Source organism: Podarcis bocagei (genome assembly GCF_964188305.1).
Source record: "Podarcis bocagei genome assembly, chromosome: 15".
Lineage (NCBI taxonomy): Eukaryota > Metazoa > Chordata > Lepidosauria > Squamata > Lacertidae > Podarcis > Podarcis bocagei.
In genome coordinates this window covers 30,297,573-30,316,011 of record NC_138141.1, presented here as the reverse complement: position 1 = coordinate 30,316,011, position 18,439 = coordinate 30,297,573, and the positions used below count along the sequence as shown (strand labels likewise).

General features: G+C 49.1%; 2 protein-coding genes and 1 long non-coding RNA gene across 3 annotated transcripts; all 3 read left to right on the top strand.

The window, feature by feature from the left end:
• LOC308574442 (C-C motif chemokine 5-like) lies at positions 1-3,440 on the top strand. Its single transcript, XM_081172265.1, has 4 exons — positions 1-225; positions 1,603-1,641; positions 2,332-2,434; positions 3,223-3,440. The coding sequence occupies exons 1-4, from the start codon at positions 153-155 to the stop codon at positions 3,308-3,310; spliced, it is 303 nt and encodes a 100-aa protein (XP_081028391.1). The 5' UTR covers positions 1-152; the 3' UTR covers positions 3,311-3,440.
• A 2,113-nt stretch (positions 3,441-5,553) lies between these two features.
• LOC308574015 (C-C motif chemokine 18-like) lies at positions 5,554-9,973 on the top strand. Its single transcript, XM_081171479.1, has 4 exons — positions 5,554-5,758; positions 7,079-7,117; positions 7,520-7,619; positions 9,751-9,973. The coding sequence occupies exons 1-4, from the start codon at positions 5,686-5,688 to the stop codon at positions 9,842-9,844; spliced, it is 306 nt and encodes a 101-aa protein (XP_081027605.1). The 5' UTR covers positions 5,554-5,685; the 3' UTR covers positions 9,845-9,973.
• A 3,763-nt stretch (positions 9,974-13,736) lies between these two features.
• LOC308574110 lies at positions 13,737-18,383 on the top strand. Its single transcript, XR_014002348.1, has 4 exons — positions 13,737-13,872; positions 15,963-16,074; positions 16,910-17,686; positions 17,725-18,383. It is a non-coding gene; the product is annotated as an uncharacterized lncRNA (long non-coding RNA).
• The last annotated feature ends 56 nt before the right edge of the window (positions 18,384-18,439 follow it).

Sequence of the window (18,439 nt, the reverse complement as noted above, 5' to 3'; positions counted from 1 at the left end):
TGACAAAGCCCTTGTCTCATGAGATCAGCTCTGCATTCTAGATTTTGGGTAGCCAGAATCCTCTATAAAAAGAAATCTGGGGGAGCCTCAGGTACCCAGGACTGAATAAACGAAGAAGAGGTCTGGGAAGTGTCTTTCCATCTTCACCTGCCATGAAACCCTCTTTGGCTGCTCTCGTCTTCCTCCTCCTTGTGGCCACCTTTGCCCTGGCTGATGCCTCTTCAGGTGAGTCAAGGGTGTCTATCCATCCTCCTTTCCTCTCCTCTCCTGGGGCACAGGCTGTAGGTCAGCGGAAGAGCACCTGCTTTGCTTACCATAGGTTTCAGGTGTGACAACAGCATTTCCAGGTAAGGCTGGTAAAGGACTCACTACCTGAAGCCCTGGGGAGCAAAAGCTCTCCAGCGAATGGTGCTAGTAAGAGAGATGGACCAGGGCTCTGACTCAGGATAGGGCAGCATCCTGTGTGCCTGAGATTTAGACCCTCTTTTACAGCTGAAAGATGGGCAGGATGGCTTTCGTCATTAGGCTGTAATAATTATAGAGAGGGGCTGGTGGGGAGGGGAAGGAGAAAGCTGCTGGAAACCACAGGAGGGGAGAGTGCTCTTTTGCTGAAATCCTGCTTGCTGGTTTACCATAGGAACTGTTCCTTCACTGTGCGACCAGGATGCTGGACTAGGTGAACAATTGGCCTGATCCTGCAGGCTACTTTTATTAGAGGGAGACAGACAGACAGACAGACAGACAGACAGACAGACAGAGAGATTTGTACAATACATAGAGAGTTAAAAAATATTTAAGTGCTTTATAACGGCTTTTAAATAAATTTAACTAGGATAGGGCCTAGCAATGGGTGATGATTCCGTCACATTCCCTCTTTCTTTGTTCCCTATTTTTCCAATTGTCGGGTCTGTTTTCTGCATTTCTACATAGTTTGCCCATTCCCTTATTTAAAAGCTCTCGTGAAAATTCACCAGCTTTTTAGAGAAAGCTCCAAATATACACATTTTTGCAAAGTGTGTGCTCCCTAATGGAGCCAGAGGGGGCTTCTCTTTGGCTCTGTGGTGCCAGGGTGACGGGTTCTCAGAGCTGAAGTGGCACAGGCCCCAGAGTGAGTCTGCCCACTCAGACTGGTCTCTGGATCTCCTCACAAGGAGATGCGCAAGGTGTACTGTGGTGCTTCGGGTTACATACACTTCAGGTTACATACGCTTCAGGTTACACACTCCGCTAACCCAGAAATAGTGCTTCAGGTTAAGAATTTTGCTTCAGGATAAAAACAGAAATCGGGCTCCAGTGGCGTGGCGGCAGCGGGAGGCCCCATTAGCTAAAGTGGTGCTTCAGGTTTAAGAACAGTTTCAGGTTAAGAATGGACCTCTGGAACGAATTAAGTACTTAACCTGAGGTACCACTGTATTGAATTTGCAACCTTCTGAAAATAAAAAATTAAAATTAAAAAAGGAAAAAAGAAATGTCTCACCCAAGTCACAGGCTAGCAATGAAAGTTTCACAGGGCAAAGAATCCCGTATCCTTGGCAATGGGATGGTGGACGGTTGAAAGGGAGAGCAACTTATATTGAGCCGCCATTCATTTCTCTCCATCAGGGGAAGAGACCAAGGAGACCCAGGATGAGGCTCGTGATGGTAAGTCTTCCTTGTCCTCCCTCCCCAACTATACTCAAAGAGGAAGCTGGTGCCAGATTCACATGGGCAGTTCCTTCTCTACTCTGTCCTAAGGATGCTGTTCAGACAGCCGTTTCATAGAATCATAAAACTGTAAAGTTGGAATGCATCCAAAGGTCCTCTAGGCCATCCAACGTCTGCTTAGAAAGCTCAATTGAAGGGGATTCCACCACTTCCAAGGGAACCTGTTCCACTGTTGAATGACTCCTACCCTCAGAAAGTTCTTCTTAACATTGAGTAGGAATCTCCTTTCTTGTTTTTTGAATTCATTGGTTTGGGTCCTCCACTCTGGCACAGCAGGAGTAGAAAGCTTGCTCCATCTTCCATGTGACAGTCCTATCACCACATTTCAGGCCACAGTTTTTAAGGCTGCCCCTGCTGCCCCAGCCTGAGCCTGTTGTGTGGGAGGCATCATCCATTGCAGGGAGATTCAGGCTCCTTTCCATGAAGCATCAGTTCAGGTGGATGGGGAGTGAAGGAGGTCTATTCCAGCCCTCCCCAGTGAACCTCCCTTGATCGGAAGGAGAATGAACCCTTCCCCTCTCAAGGAGAGGCCGGGGCCTCCCAGAGCCTCTGTGAAAACTATCCCCCTTTCACGTTCCATGGTACAGAAGCCACTAAACTGTTCCAATCCTCACCTCTCCTTCACAGGCTCAAGTCACTGCTGCGTGAAATATAACAGGAAACCCATTCCACTCAAGCTCTTGGTTAGCTATGAGTATGCAGGCAGTACCTGCCCCCTGCCGGCTATCATGTAAGTAGCAACAAGTTTATTTATTTTTTTAAAAAAAACAACCAGAAACCTCTGCACGTTCTGCATGTTCCAAAGTAACAAAGGGTTTTCTTTGTTTTCAATTGTTTGGCTCGTCACTGAGTTGCAGCCAACTTCATGTACTTGGCCAATGATCTGTACAAATCCAGCCCACCAGCAATTCTCTTGAGTTAAGGTGCACCCGGGTCACATTGAAAAGACATTGGTGCCACTTAAAGAAAGACTCTTGAGAAGATTAGTTTACCCCTTGCAGAACTACAGTTCCCAGGACACTTAAAAAATCACAGCTCCCGGGATTCCTTGGGGCAGAGCCAAAACTGTGAAAGTGGTATTAAGAGTGCTTTAAGCGTATGATGTGTGTGAGAGCAGAGTCATTCCTAAGTCTTCTAGTTGTCAGAAGGTCCCTGGATGGAATCTCTTCTCTGCCCTAGGTTGGACAAGTTGCCTTAAGCCCCTCAACTCTGATTGGATTATGTTAACCATATTTATATTATAACTCTCTATGGAGCTCAAGGTGGTGTATATGTGGCTCTCCTGTCCCCATATCATCTTCACAACAATCCTGTGGGGTAGGCTAGGCTGAGAGACTACACTGGGCCCAAGATAACTCATAGAGCTTCATGTTATGCGGGTATTTGAACCCTTGACCCCGGGTCCTAGAGGGTGAATGTCGGGACCAGACCTCAGCACCACCCCAGTCAATCCCAAGTCAGAGAACAATCTTTTGCCTTGACCAACTTGGAACTAAACAGACATTTCACCTTTTACAGATTCATCACAAAGGGGAATAAAAGGATCTGCACTAACCCCGATGATCAGTGGGTCAAGGATCTCATTCGCAAACTCCCCCCACCATAGAGACAACGTCCCTCCCCTTCCTTCTCCACAGGAAGAAAAGAGAGTCCAGGGCTGAAGCTGCTTTGAATGCTGGAAAGAAACAGCCGTGCAAAAAGTGAAGCAATATGATTAAAGCGAGTGATGCAGATCATGTGCTGAGTGCCTCTCATTTATAGCCTCGCAACTGAAAATGTACATTCCCAACCCTTTCATCCTGGCCAAAGGCTGAAGTGGAGGGCTGGGCTGGGCTGGGCTGAGGGTGGCTCTCAACATTTCACCTCATATCTCATATTGAACAGGGGCAGCCAACATGGTATCCTACAGAAGTCATTGGACTACAACTCCCATCATCCACCTTGACCATTGACCATGATGGCTAGAAGTTGATGGGAGTTGTAGTCCGACAACAGCTGCCTTTCCTCTCCAAGGAAAGCTGGGAATCTGGCCAGGGAATGGTGGAACCGGGCACAGGAGGCAGGGCTAGGACCTAGGTAAAATCCAGCTGCCAAGGCAACATAACAACCCAAACCTGGAATGGTATTCCCTCCTTCATGGGCCCAGGACTGCAGACCCCTCCTCAAATCTGGCCATGGGTGGGAGGGGAAGCTCACTTTTTCACCCAGGTGCTCCCAGTCTATACATATTAGGATGTTTCTAGTCATCAGCAAAATTCCAGCCAGTCCTGACTGGGCAGGGCAGAGGAGGCGTTCAGTCCTCCATCTCTCAAAGCTCGGGGGGAGGGGGGTCTGATAGCAGACAAGTCTCCCATCCCGGAGAAGGAGCCTTCAAATGATTTATACCTTCTGATGCTGAGCAGAGTAACAAAAGTTTGTGGCACGTGTGTGTGTGTGTGTGTGTGTGTGTGTGTGTGTGTAAACTTCTGTTTTATTTTGGTGTTTAGGATATGTGTTTCTGTGTAGTGCACCCCTCCCACTCCTCTCCCAGCTCTCAGAGCTGGTTCCAACTATTTGAATCACTCCCCCTGCCCCTGAATAGCCAGAAACAGGGGAGGCAACAGCAGAGGAGGGGGTTATTGCTGCCATAGCCTGCTCACAGGCTTTCCATAAGCCCCCGGTTGAGACATGTGCTCTGGTCTAAGTGAGACCCCCTATGGCCTGATCCAGCAGCCAGGTTCTTCTTACATTCACACTGTAAAACAGGAGTTGGATATTCTCAAGGAGGAGCCCCTGCCCTAACCCTTCCTACTGCATCCTGGACCAGCCAAAGTTTCTGGACACCCTTCAGAAGGCAGCCCCATGTGGGCCATATTGCAGGAATGCAAATGTGGGCTTTGTCGGGACCAGTTCTGGCTTTCCCAGGAACACGAGCTGAGCAGAGCCCCTCAACCCAGCAGACCTGCTGGATCCTGAGCTGTAAACTAGTTTCAGCAAGAAAATCCTGTCTATCCCTTAAGCTACATGTTGGCATCCATCTGCCTTGGGAGACAATGGAGAAGTGAGCCTTTTCGGGGTGAGGTCAAGCTGTTGGAAGGTTGCAACACCTGCTGTGGCTGTAGAGACCGATGCAGGAGAGACATGTTTTGTTGCAGCTGGGGCAGATGTAAAGTTAAAGTTACTCTTTTGCTACAGGAGCATGGAAGGTGATCAGAACCACAGAGCCAGTTGACAGCTGGGTGCTACTCAAGCAGAGAAGCAGACACTCCAAATGAGGGGTGGGGTGGGGAGGTCCAAGGGGTCCCTACAGCTTTGGCAGGGAGAATGCAAATCCAGGCCTGATAAACAATATAGTCAAAAAGGAGGTCTAGGTGGGCTTTTGGTGGAGCTAGCAGACAGGAACTGGCCTCTGCCAGCACCAGGCAGTGATGGAAGAAGGTCTCCACTTTGGACAATGTAGCCTTTTTATTTTAAAGGAGTCCTTAAGGTCATGGCTCCACTACACCCACAGCCTGGTTGCTGCCCATCCATAACCCTAAAATGGGTTGTTTTTCTCAGGAGCTTGTTCCGGCTGCCCTTTGCTTGCTTATTGCCCTGATGGTCTCCAACCCCCCCCCCCCCTGATGTTTTTGAAGCATCTAAGTTCTTTGTGGGTTTTCTCAGAAAGTGGATCTGCTGCTGCAGCAAAGTTGGTGCACGATAAGGCTCTTATCAACCCTTTTCTCAATCAAAAGGAGCCGCAGATTATGGGCCTCATGATCGGCCCATACACTGCCTCTCTATCTTGGACATCAGCCCCTCGGTATCTTCATCGCTATCAGAGGGAGCGGAAACTTCGCTGCTTCATACATTTTCCCCATGATGTCATCTCCGCATTCTAGAGACAAGGTGGCCAGACTTGTCTATAAAAAGAGACCAGGGGATCCTCAAGGTACTGAGCACTGAAGGAGCCGAGGAAGGAACCTGGGAGGGTCTAGAGTCCTCCCTCCATCTCCACCTGCCATGAAGCTCTCTTCAACTTCCTTCGGTTTCCTCTTCCTTGGGGCCACCTTTGCCCTGGCTTCTGTTTGCCCATGTGAGTCTGCCCTTTTCTTCTACCCCTTATTTTGAAAGTAGTAGTAGTAGTAGTAGTAGTAGTAGTAGTAGTAGTAGTAGGACAGCACAGGCTGCAGGACAGCAGTAGGGCACCTGCTTTGCTTGCCATAGTTTTCAGGTGTGATTCCAGCATTCCAGGTGGGGCTGGCAAAGGAAGCCCTGGACAGCAAATGCTCATCAATGCATGATGATAGTAAGAGAGACAGACCAAGGCTTTGACTCACACAGGGCTTCCCTTTGGTTATGTAGCCCCAGGGCAACTGGTCTTCAGTGCCACCGTGGTGAAGGCACCAGAGTGAGTCCGTTTGCCCAGACTGGCCTCTGGATCTTAGCAGGAGTGGAGGGGACTGGTGGGGAAATCGCAGGGATTTCCAAACGCAGAGCTGAAATGTTGGCCCACAAAAAGGCATTTGTCTCACCCAGAGAAAGCTGCCACAGGATTTCCTTGTTTTGCTGGGTGAAAAAGCCACCCTAAGAAAGTTTCACCCAAGTCATAAAGGTAAAGGTAAAGGGACCCCTGACCATTAGGTCCAGTCACGGACGACTCTGGGGTTGCGGCGTTCATTTCGCTTTATTGGCCAGTGACCTGGTGGCCTTAGGGAAGCCTCAGCCCCCAACCCCAACTCTGATGAGATGCAGGTGGGAGAGCGAGTCAACAGCTTCCCAGGGGAGGGAGAGGCTCTGGAGGGTGAACGCCAGGGTGCCCTCCTCTTTCCCACCCCCAGGCCAAAGCCGGGATGCCTTTCTCCATGTAGCTCTGGGACAGAGCACCTGTTTGCCTATAGATGGTCCCAGGTACAGTCCCAGGTGGGGCTGGGATATAAAGGTAAGGGGACCCCTAACCATTAAGTCCAGCCGTGACCGACTCTGGGGTTGCGGCGCTCATCTCACTTTATTGGCTGAGGGAGCCAGCGAACAGCTTCCGGGTCATGTGGCCAGAATGACTAAGCCGCTTCTGGCGAACCAGAGCAGTGCACGAAAACGTCGTTTACCTTCCCGCCGTAGCGGTACCTATTTATCTACTTGCACTTTGACGTGCTTTTGAACTGCTAGGTTGGCAGGATCAGGGACTGAGCAATGGGAGTTCACCCCGTTGCGGGGATTCGAACCGCCAACCTTCTGATCGGCAAGTCCTAGGCTCTGTGGTTGAACCCACAGCGCCACCCACATCCCCACCCAAGTCAAAGGCTAGCAACAAAAGTTTCATGGGGAAAGATTCCCATATCTATGGCTGTGGAACAGTGGACAGTTCATAGAGAGAGGAACCCATAATGACCCTCATTTGCTTTCTCTCTTTCAGTGGAACCTGCTAAGGAGACTCAGGATGTGGCTCATAAGAGTAAGTCTTCCTTGTTGCTGCCTCCTAAACTATACTCAAAGGGGGAGCTGGTGCCAGACACACATAAGCAGTTCCTTCCCTAATCTCTGTCCCAAGGATGTTCTTCACACGACCATTTTGGGCAACGTTGGCCACAGTTCTCAAGGGCTGTCCCTTTCTGAGCTTGTTGTGATAGAGGCAATGTCCACCAGACTCCTTCCCATGAAGCATCCATTCAGGTGGGTGGGAGGAAGGTCCATCCCAGCCCTTTCAAGGGACCTTTCCTGGATCAGAGGAAAGTCACTTCCCCCCTCCAGAAGAGCAGCAGACTGGGACCTCCAGAGCCTCTGGGGGGCATCATCTGCCATTCCTCTTCCACACTACAGAAGCCACTAAATTATTCCATTTCCTCCCTCTCCTTAGGAGCCAACTGCTGCCTTAATTACGTAAATAGACCAATTCCATGCAAGGCCATAAAATACTGCGAAAGGGCACCCAGCACATGTGCCAAGCCAGCTGTCATGTAAGTAGCAACCAACTTCATTAGATGGAGGGGAGCACAACTCTGCATGTTGAAAGTATCAAACGCTCAGGGCTGTTTGTTTCAAATCCTTGGATTGGTCCTTGATTTGCAGCAGATTTGTGCAGATCCAGCATACCTGCAACTCCCCCAAGTTAAGCTGCAACAGATCACATCCACAGCTTACACTGAAAGTGCCATTTCATAGACTCATAGAATTGCAGAGTTGGTAGGGCTCCTGAGCATCATCTAGTCCAACCCCCTGCAATGCAAGAATATGCAGGTGTCCCTTACGGGGATCAAACATGCAACCTTGGTGTTATTAGCACCCCACTCTAAGCAACAAAAGAACATTGAAAAGTGTAGTTTAGGTGACACAGAGCTACAGTTCCCAGCGCCCCAGGGAAACCACAGTTCCCAGGATTCTTTGCAGGGAGAGCCACAAGGACTGTGAATGTGGCATTAGAGGGCCAGGGAAATCCCTAAGTCTTGTAGTTGTCAGGAGGTCTCCTCTTTGCCCTGAACTGGCCATGTGGCCTTTGGGAAACGTCAGCCCCCAGCTCAGCATTTATATCTCTCCATGGAGCTCAAGGTGGTATACGTGGCTCTCCCTCTTCTATATCATCCTCACCACAACCCTGTGAGGTGAGTTAAGTTGAGAGACTAGGACTAGCCCAAAGTCACCCAATTTAATGGCTGAGTGGGGATTTGACCCTTGATCTCCTGGGCCTTAGAGGGTAAATGCAGGGCTGGATTTAGGTTTGATGAGGCTCCAAGCTACTGAAGGTAATGGGGCCCTTTATATGTCCAGCTGTATCAACAACAAATTGCCGCTGTTTTTTGTGTTGAATATATGCTATATGGTACCGTATTTTTCGCCCCATAAGACGCACCGGCCCATAAGACGCACCTAGATTTTAGGGGGGGAAATGAAGGAAAAAATTTTTATTTCCCCCCCAGGTGCGCTGCGCTACACCAGGAGCTTGGGGCGTGCTGAGGTCAGCGCGCCCCAAGCTTCTGCATGCCGGCAAGCAGTCCGCTGCCGCCCCAAGCCTTGCGCACCCGGCGGGACCTCCTGCCGGGTGCGGGAGGCTTGGGGCGGCAGCGGACTGCTTGCCGGCATGCAGAAGCTTGGGGCGCGCTGACCTCAGCACTCCCCAAGCTTCTAGGTGCGCGCAAGCAGTCCGCTGCCGCCCCAAGCCTTGCGCACCCTGCCTTCAGGGCGCCCGACGCTCCGAGAAGCAGGCTGCTATCCGCAGCCTAGGCAACCCTGTGGGACCTCCCACAGGGCTGCCTGGGCTGCGGAATTGTTCCCGAAGCGTCGGGCGCTCTGCCTTCAGGGCGCCCGACGCTCCGAGAAGCAGGCTGCTATCCGCAGCCGAGGCAACCCTGTGGGACCTCCCACAGGGCTGCCTGGGCTGCGGAATTGTTCCCGAAGCGTCGGGCGCTCTGCCTTCAGGGCGCCCGACGCTCCGAGAAGCAGGCTGCTATCCGCAGCCTAGGCAACCCTGTGGGACCTCCCACAGGGCTGCCTGGGCGGCGGAATTGTTCCCGAAGCGTCGGGCGCTCTGCCTTCAGGGCGCCCGACGCTCCGAGAAGCAGGCTGCTATCCGCAGCCTAGGCAACCCTGTGGGACCTCCCACAGGGCTGCCTAGACTGCGGATATCTTCCTGAAGCCTGGAGAGCGAGAGGGGTCGGTGCGCACCGACCCCTCTCGCTCTTCAAGCTTCAGCGAAAGCCTGCATTTGCCCCATAAGACGCACCCAGATTTTCCCTTCATTTTTGGAGGGGAAAAAGTGCGTCTTATGGGGCGAAAAATACGGTAATTTATGGACCTAAAAGGTATCTAAAGCCATTTGCACATAACAAAATATGTATTTTATCAAAGTAATTGTTGAACTGAAATACAATTAAGAAGTAGTATATTAATAGTGGGGGCACAAGAGAGTGGAGCCCTAAGCTATAGCTTGTTTAGCTTATACGTAAATCTGGCACTGGGTAAATGTCAGAATCAGCTCTCTTCCCTGCAACCCAGCCACACCCCATCAGTCCTGAGCTGTGGAACTTCCAAAGCAGAGAACTGCCTTTTGCTCGGCTTTGACTGGGCACTAAGCAGGCCATTCCTTTTTCATAGAGTCTACCTGAAGAAGAACAACAGAAAGCTATGTGCTGACCCCAGCAAAGAATGGGTCCAGAAGATCTTGAAGTGTTTTCCACCACCATCATAGAGACAACATCCCTCCTGCTCCTTGCTCCCTCCTCCTTCTCGTCAGAAAGAGAACTGGAACCAAGTTTCAAGCTGTTTTGAATGCCAGAAAATCAGGCTTCTGCAATATGATTAAAGGGAGTAGTTCTGAGCATGTGCAGAGTGTCTTTCTTTTAAAATTGCATATTTGAGTGTTTAGATTGCAAGTGTGTGGGGGTGGGTGCTTAAGGGTCAGCTGGAGTCATAGCCCTTATGAGTTTTGTCCTGGACAGAGGCAGAGCGGAGGGCTAGCAGGGGTGGGGGCTCAGCATTTTCAGCTCAGGCAGCGACAGGGAGAGAAGCTCCCCCAGCTGGAAATCCTTCTGCAGCACACTCTGTTAAAAAGCTCCAGATCCCTAGATCCTTTTCATTGGGAGAGGTGTGGGTTTTTTTCATGCAAACTCATATTTTTATTTTTGCATGAAATAAGATCTGAGCCAGAGACAGGGGTGCCAATTTGAATAAAGTATTGGGAGGGGGAGCAGGTAAGCCCTGCCCCGCATAATTGATCACATGACATGTCACACACACACACACAGTTTGCATGGCAATGTTCATCAACTTGAGTGGAGCTCTAATATTTTATCGAGGGGTGTGGCTGAAGGGACTTTGGCCCCTAGGATTTGGCTCCTATGGCCAGGAGGATCTTGCTGCTACCTTCAGACAGGTGTGTCACTATAGCCTCTATTTCTATGGTTAAAAGCACCCTCTAACTGTCAATCATCTCCATGATGTCACTCATTGGCTAAAAACAGCGATAGACAGGTGCAGTCTCATATCACACAATCAATTGGATAGCGTCTTAACATTTTGAGCAAGGTCAGCCAATGTGATGCCCGCTGGATGCAGGCGGTGCTGTGGTGCAAACCACTGAGCCTCTTGGGCTTGCTGATCAGAAGGTCAGCGGTTTGAATCCCCGCGATGGGGTGAGCTCCCGTTGCTCTGTCCCAGTTCCTGCCAACCTAGCAGTTTGAAAGCATGCCAGTGCAAGTAGATAAATAGGTACCGCTGCGGCGGGAAGGTAAATGACGTTTCTGTGCGTTCTGGTTTCCGTCATGGTGTTCCTTTGCGCCAGGAAGAAGCTGTTGAACTACACCTCCCATCATCCATCCTGACCATTTGTCAGAGCTGGTAAATGTTGGTTCTTTATCTCCCCCTGCCTGGCCACCAACCTGGATGGCTTTAAAATAGGATTAGGCATATTCATAGAAAGTAGTGCTCCCCAGGGGGTACTCAAGGGTACACAGTACCGGCACCTCTTCTTGTTGTTAAAAAGTATGGCACTTACTGTAACAACTTCATTGTGAGTACCAGCACCTATTGCTCTAGCAGTGGCGTAGCGTGGGGGGTGCCAGGGGTGCCGACCGCACCAGGCGCAACATCTGGGGGGGCGCAAGTCCAGAGGGAAGGGACAAGTTCCTTCCTCCGCCGGGCTCCCCGCCGCCACCGCCAGCCTTGCGCCCTAGCGCGCGCGCCCCCCGCCGCCGCTGTGGCTGCGCTCCGCTCACTGCTCGCAGGAGGAGCAGCCGCTGCAGCAGCGCCGACGCCGCCACCGACGCCTGGCCGGGCACGGGCAGCCTCTGCACCCTGCCGCCGCCGCCATCCCCTCGGCCCAGCCACAGGCGGCGGCTGCTTCTGCCTCCATCCTCCTCCGGGCAAGCAGCGTTATTTGCGCGGCAGCGCCAGTGGCAACTTGCAGGTTAGGGGTTGGGGGGGCGCAAATTACTTGCCTTGCCCCGGGTTAGGGGGCGCAAATTACTTGCGTTGCCCTGGGTGCTGACAACTCACGCTACGCCGCTGTGCTCTAGGGAAAAAAAGCACTGATGGAGAGGGTGATTGATGGCTGCTAGTCATGATATGTTATACTCCAGACTATTATGTTATACTCCCTCTGCCTCTGAATAACCAGAAACAAGGGGAACAACAGCAGAGGAGGAGTGGTGTTGGCCCAATGTGCTGCTCTTGGGTTTCCCAGAAGTATCTGGTTGCACAAATTGAGCTGGTGGCCCTCCATCACTACATTTTCCTGGAGGAACATGCTTCCTACTTTAACTGTGCTTCTCTATCATTCTCCACTCCACATTTTTCTAAACTCAAAAGCAATGTTGCAGCCTTTCCTTCGCATCCTGTCTCTGTTTCATGGGGTGCTGGTCTCTTGCCACCTCCTCACTGAGGAGCTGCGTGGGCAGAAACTGACCTTCTCATGAACTTTCCTTCCTGGAAATGGACTTAATCTTTCAGTTGCACCCAGCTTCCCTTTTCCATTAACAGCAGACACGTTTGCCACTATGGTATCATCTCCTCAATTCTGGAGATGGAAATTACATAATCACAGATCACCGAGTTCATGGAAACTCGTCTTGATGAAACTGAACCAAACCCAGTAAACAAAAGAAAAGAAAATGGAAACCAGTTTATGAAGGTCGAAAGCAAGGAGGGTTACAATGAAGAAGCTTCAAAAGACTTTTCTCCATGAACCACTTGAAGATTGCAGAGGGCACTACAAGCTGTCATGGTGATTGCAGTGCTCTGTACTAGATGCTTTCTGGCTTCTTAAATTTATTGCCTTGTGTTTTATTTAATTTTATTTTTGCTGATTCATCCCGTCATTTTGTTCTCCACACCCAAATATTTTATTGTTTTTATTTATGCAAGAAGCAACCATCAACATTCAACAGTTCCCACCCCACAGAAGGATCAGGTGCCTATTTAATTACACTTACCTTTTTTAAAAAAAACAATAAACCTGAAATGACTTTAAAGATATCATTCCACAAGTTGCTATATGTCCTCAGAGGCTTTTAACCGTATTAAACTATGGAACTCACTTCCACCAGAGGTGGTCATGGCCACCAGCTTGGATGGCTATAAAAGAGGATTAGACAAATTCATGGAGGAGGAGAGGGCTATCGATGGCCACTAGATGTACTCTTCTTCCTCAGTTGGAGGGAGCAATGCTTCTGAATACCAGTAGATGGAAATCACAGGCGGGAAGAGATGCTTTTGTGCTTGAAACCTGCTTGCTGGTTTCCCTCAAACCTTCCGAGAGATCAGGACTTGATGGGCCACTGGCCTGATCCTGCAGGCTTTTCTTATGTTCCTGCATGAGAGTAACACCAAGTCTCCCCACCTGTGATTCCCAGCACCTGGTATTCAAAGACATTCTGCTCTGATTGGGGAGACACAAACATCTACTAGCCCTTGTGACTAGTAGCCATAGCTAACATCCCCACCCCACCGCCAGGAATTGGTCTAATTCTCTTTTAAAGTCATCCAAGTTGGCCATCATTACCTTATGTAGGAACAAGTTGCTGCCACAGCCGCACGACGTCCACGGCCAGTGTAGGGAGGGCCAAAAGAATGGACACAGGAGACTGATACAGTATTAGGTTGAATTAGGCCACAACTTTATTGATTACAGGGAAGGGTCAGTTTGGGAAAGTGTTGGGCATGTATACAACCCTCTGCAGTGCAGAAATCACAGCTAAGGAATATTTTCCGTGCACAAACTGTTGCACTTGTATTACCCTGCTCACCATTTTTCTAAACGCAAAAGCCCCAAGTGTTGCATCCTGCCTCTATATCGTGGGATGTGGGCTGCTTGCCATCCCCCAGTGTGGGGCTGTTTGTGTGGAAACTGCTGACCTTCTCATGAAAGGTTCTTCCGATAAAATGTGCCTTATCCTACATCAGCCTCCTTCAATCGCTGCATCTTTTGATTGTGCCCAACTTCCCCTTTCTGCTACCCATGAAATGATTTGCCCCCATGACATCATCTCTTCAGTTCTGAAGAAGCTCTGTGTGTGTCCTCTCTGCGCCACACCTTGTGACTTCAGCCAAAATACTATATAAGAAGAGACCTGGAGGAGCATTAGGTACTGAGCAGCTGTGAAAGCCTTTTGGTCTGTCCTCAAATCTGCTCCTCATCACTAGACAACATGACGATCGCTCTGGCTTCCATAGCTGCTCTCTTTGTTGTGGCTGTGTTCTACCTGGCCACTGCTGCCCCAGGTAAGTCAATTCTAATCTCTTTCCACATGATTCTCCTAGGAGATTTGGGACACTCACAGGGGCTTGTGGTGCCTTTTCTTGGTCCTTGATGGGCTTGGGGGTGCTCTAAGATGAGGCACACTTGTGGGTGTAGTACAGGAGCTTGTTCTTTTGGGATAAAGCACTTTGAAATGGGGAGACATGGTGAGGGGCATCAGTCTCTTCATCTAAAAAGAATTAAAAAGTTTCATGGAGAGCATTGTCTGCTGTGACCCTCTTCAGCTGACCTGGAAACCTCCTGGAGTTGTCAGTTCTTGTTCCGTGGCATTGATTGACCTGTGGTTGGACATTAGCTGGAATAAGGACATAAGAATGCAAGAAGAGCCATGCAGTCCTGAACCCTGTTCTCACAGTGGCCAACCAGATGCCACAATGGGTAACCCACAAACTCTTCCCTCCTGTGGTTTCTAGCAACTGATTACTGCCTCCAACTGCAGAGGCAGATCATAGCCACCCTGGCTATTAACCATCAATAGCCCTGTCCTCCATGGATTAACCTAATCCTCTTTTAAAGCCATACAAGTTGGTGGCCATCACTAGGGTGGGCCATCTCAGGGATGTGCCAACCAGTTTGTTGGAGAGGTGGCCCAGTGCCGTGCTTAATGGGGAGGTGTTTTTGGTTGAACACGCCCCCTTGATGCAATGCATTAACCCAAGATGGAAACATCTTAGATAGTGGGAAAGAAAAGACATAGACACATCCATGCAGCAGGTGGAGGGGGGAGGAAAAGGAAGTTCTTCCAACAGTATTTATAACAGTATTTATATTTGCATTTATAACAGTTGCCACCCACCCCAGGACCTTATGGTGAAGGGATAGGGTAAAAAATCTTAGAAAAGAAATGAATAAGTTTGAGGCATGACAGCTACATGGAACCCACATGTTAGGAGGACCGTGCTTCTCTCCCTCTCCCCCCCCCCCATGGCATCCCTATGAGATCCTGTTCATTTCACTGGGGCTTCGTCAGGAGACCTTCCTTGGAAATTGTGCCCCATCAAGCCCAGACCCATCTGTGGCCCACCATGCCAAGTGTGGCTCCTGTGTCTCGTGGTTGGGTTGCCCATGACAGCTTTTCAACAGAAGTGAGAAACTTTTTTCAGACCAAGAGCCACATTCCCTTCTTGGGGGGTTCACATACCCAGAGGTAGTGAGTATGGCCAGAAGGAAAGTGGGGAGGAGGGGAAGCATGGAATGTGCCTCTCAGATTCGTACAGCAAAATATATCCCAGCCACACACAGAAAACCAGGGTTCCCCCCACACACACACCTCCAGCCTCCAATTCTTTCCCCCTTTCTCCATCCTGGCACACGAATCATCAGCCAGGTCCAGGGAGAATTCTGAGGGCCACATTCAGAAGGAGGTACCTAACTGCTGCTATTAAATATAAGGGATGGAGAAAGGAAGAGGATTGCAGTCCAGTCAAGTGGATGATGGTGCCTCTGGTGATAGCTACTTTGCATTTAATACATTTACTAATTTTAGTCAACAAATCACAGTACCTGGGTTTGATGGGCTCAGGGGTGCTCCAAAACGAGTCACCTTGAGAGAGTCTGTGTAGCACAGCAGTTAAACGCAAGAGCAAGACTTGTTTTGTTTTCAGCACAATGGAAATTGGGTACAGACAAGATAAAGGGTACCACGCTTTTTATTAAAGGGAATTTAAAAAGCAACACTTTATTCAGAGAAATGTGTGGCAGTGATCTTGTCTAGTAGACTTCAAAGCCTACCAGAACTGGCAGAACAAGGCTCCTTGGCCTTGATAGGATAGGGTTGGGCACTTGAAGAAGGTGGAGAGCAGGGACTGGTAAAGGGAGGAGTTCATGGTCTGGGGAGAGTTCTGAGGGCCAGACGGAGAGTCCTGAAGGGCCACATTCAGCCAAGCCTGAAGTCCCCCACTCCTGCTTTTAAATGCATGAGCCTCTATGGACAGGTAAAATGGGGGTAACCCTCCGGTCAACTGGATGATGATGATGCCTTTGGTGATAGCCACTTGGTTTTTAATGAATTTCGTAAATAAATAACAATACCTGCTTTCCCCACCTCTTATAGCTGAGGCAGAAGCAACTCCCTGCTGCATACAGAATTCCAAGAAGGTGTTCCCAAAGGCTACGGTGAAGGATTATTTCTACACCAGCAACAGATGTTCTCTGCCTTCCATAGTGTAAGTTTCAGAGGCCGGGCAAGAGCCCAAAGAACAGTGGGTGAACGTGGTTCAAAGGGTGAAGGGTGAAAGATGATGATGACAAAAGGTTCCAGCATTTGGGGGGGGGCTATTTTGAGTTGGGGGAGACACTGAAAAAATCATGAGTAGGTCTGAGAGATACAGAGGAATTGTCACCAGGGAGCCAAGATGGGTTCTCTTCAATTCAGCTTCTGAGTCTTAAGTTCAGGTCACTCAATTTTTCAGAGGTACGCATCTATATATCTATATCTATATCTATATCTATATCTATATCTATATCTATATCTATATCTATATCTATATCTATATCTATATCTATATCTATATCTATATCTATATCTATATCTATATCTAATCTATATCTATATCTATATTCATTTATGCAAGCAATATATATATATTGCATGAAAATTTGTAGACAAATGTTGCATATTACTCATAATCCATGCATTTATGCAAGCAATAGGTTGCACTTTTGTACATTATCACCATTAACACAGACATATTTGTGTGTATGGTTTGGTGGGGGAACTGGATTGCAAAATTCAGCGTGGTGCACATTTTGAAGGAGAGGTGCAATTCAGTGGGCGTTTTGGTTGGGAATTTGGTGGGGGCTCTTATTACATTGTGAAAAGGAGAAATTTCTCCCTCCTCTCTACACCCTGTTAAGGGTGGGCTTGGGGCCTTTTAACGTGGGAGGCAAACTCCCCGCCTGTTTCTCCAGATTCAAGAGAAGAGGGGTCCTCACACAAACGGACAATTCAAAGAGCATACTCAGTGACACATTAATGATGTCTGTTTCTTTCCCTGACAGGTTTATATTCAATAGTGGGAGGTCAGCCTGTGCTGACTCAAATGCTCAGTGGGCCAAGGATCTTGTGTCATATCTAGATAGTGTTATGAATACCACAGCCATTCCTGCCACTACCACCAGCGCATAGACCTCATGAGGAAAACGCAGCCTGAATCTCAGCAAGCCCTTTGCCTCTTCAATGGGCCTCATCTCTCTCTTTCCCCACCTCGAATTCCGGCCCCTTCATTGCTGAACAGACTTTTCATCCAAGGGATTCTCTGCCCATCAAGCAGACAACCTGCCTTCTGGGAAGGGCTCTCCCAGAAAGTGGTCCCTGAAGTCAGCAAGTGCCCCTTTCTTGGCTGCTGGAATGATATAATTTACACTATTTGAGGGTTCTTTTGTTCACATAAAGAACCATCTATTTCCAAGCAGCTTTACCAAACCTGGATTGAGTTCATCCATTTTGTTGACTTGTTTTAACTTCAATTGGACTTTGAATAAAAGCACAATTAATTGTCCTAGTTTTGAATTCCAATGTGGTATTATCTAACTTGGTGGGGTCATGCAAACAGCTATTCTGAATTATGCTTTTTGGAGGGGAGGGGAGGGGGTGTTGGGTATGAGTTTAATGGAGCCAAGGGGGCAGAGGCCCAAAACGGGTTGGAAACTAGTGAGTTGCTGTCCTGACCATGGAAGTGTAGGGCAGACCTCTGTTCTCAAACACACATTTTCAGGAAGGAGGGAGCCTGGGAAACTGAGGCCAACAGCCCTGACAGTAAATGAGGTTCTAATCAGGTGCTGAGCTTAACATCAGGCCAATGGCTCATCCTAAGGTGCTAAGCTTAACATCAAGCTAATGGCTCATCTATCCCAGCATCCTGTTCTCACAGTGGCCAACCAGATGCCCCCAATAGGAAACCCGCAAGCAGGACCTGATCACAAGAGCAACTTTCTCCTCCATTCATTTTCTCAATCATCTTTTAAAGCCATCCAAGTTGGCTGCCATCACAGCCTCCCATGGGGGAAGAGCTCCATAGATTAATAATGCCTGAGGATTTCTTTACCGGGATGTAATCCATTGGAACAGTCAAGTACAACATTCCTTATTTCCCTAGAGTGGGCACAGGCAGGGGGTGTTACTCCAGTCAGTGTAACTTCCTCTTCCACTGGTCTGGAGCATCCTCTCCCTGCATGTGATCTGGGAGATGGACGTGGCCCTGGCTGACTCCATAAAAGAGCTGAGTCACACAGCCATTTTCTCTCTATTGGCTTTCTCTTGCTGTTCTCTTGCTGCCATGCTGCTCTCCTGCAGCCATTTTGTTCTCTTAATGTAATTTTGCTGTCTGCTGGCTCTCAGCCAGCAGGACCTGAGCTCAATCTCCATATGAGATGAACTGATGAACTCACAGTTTGTCACGTAACTGCTAGTTAAAGTCTGCCTTTCAGGGATCAAATCGTGAACTGAAATGTGAGTAAACTTCTGGTTACTTTATGCCTTTATTCTTTTAAGAGGAATAAAAGGGGACACCAGGAATAATTCATCTGGGC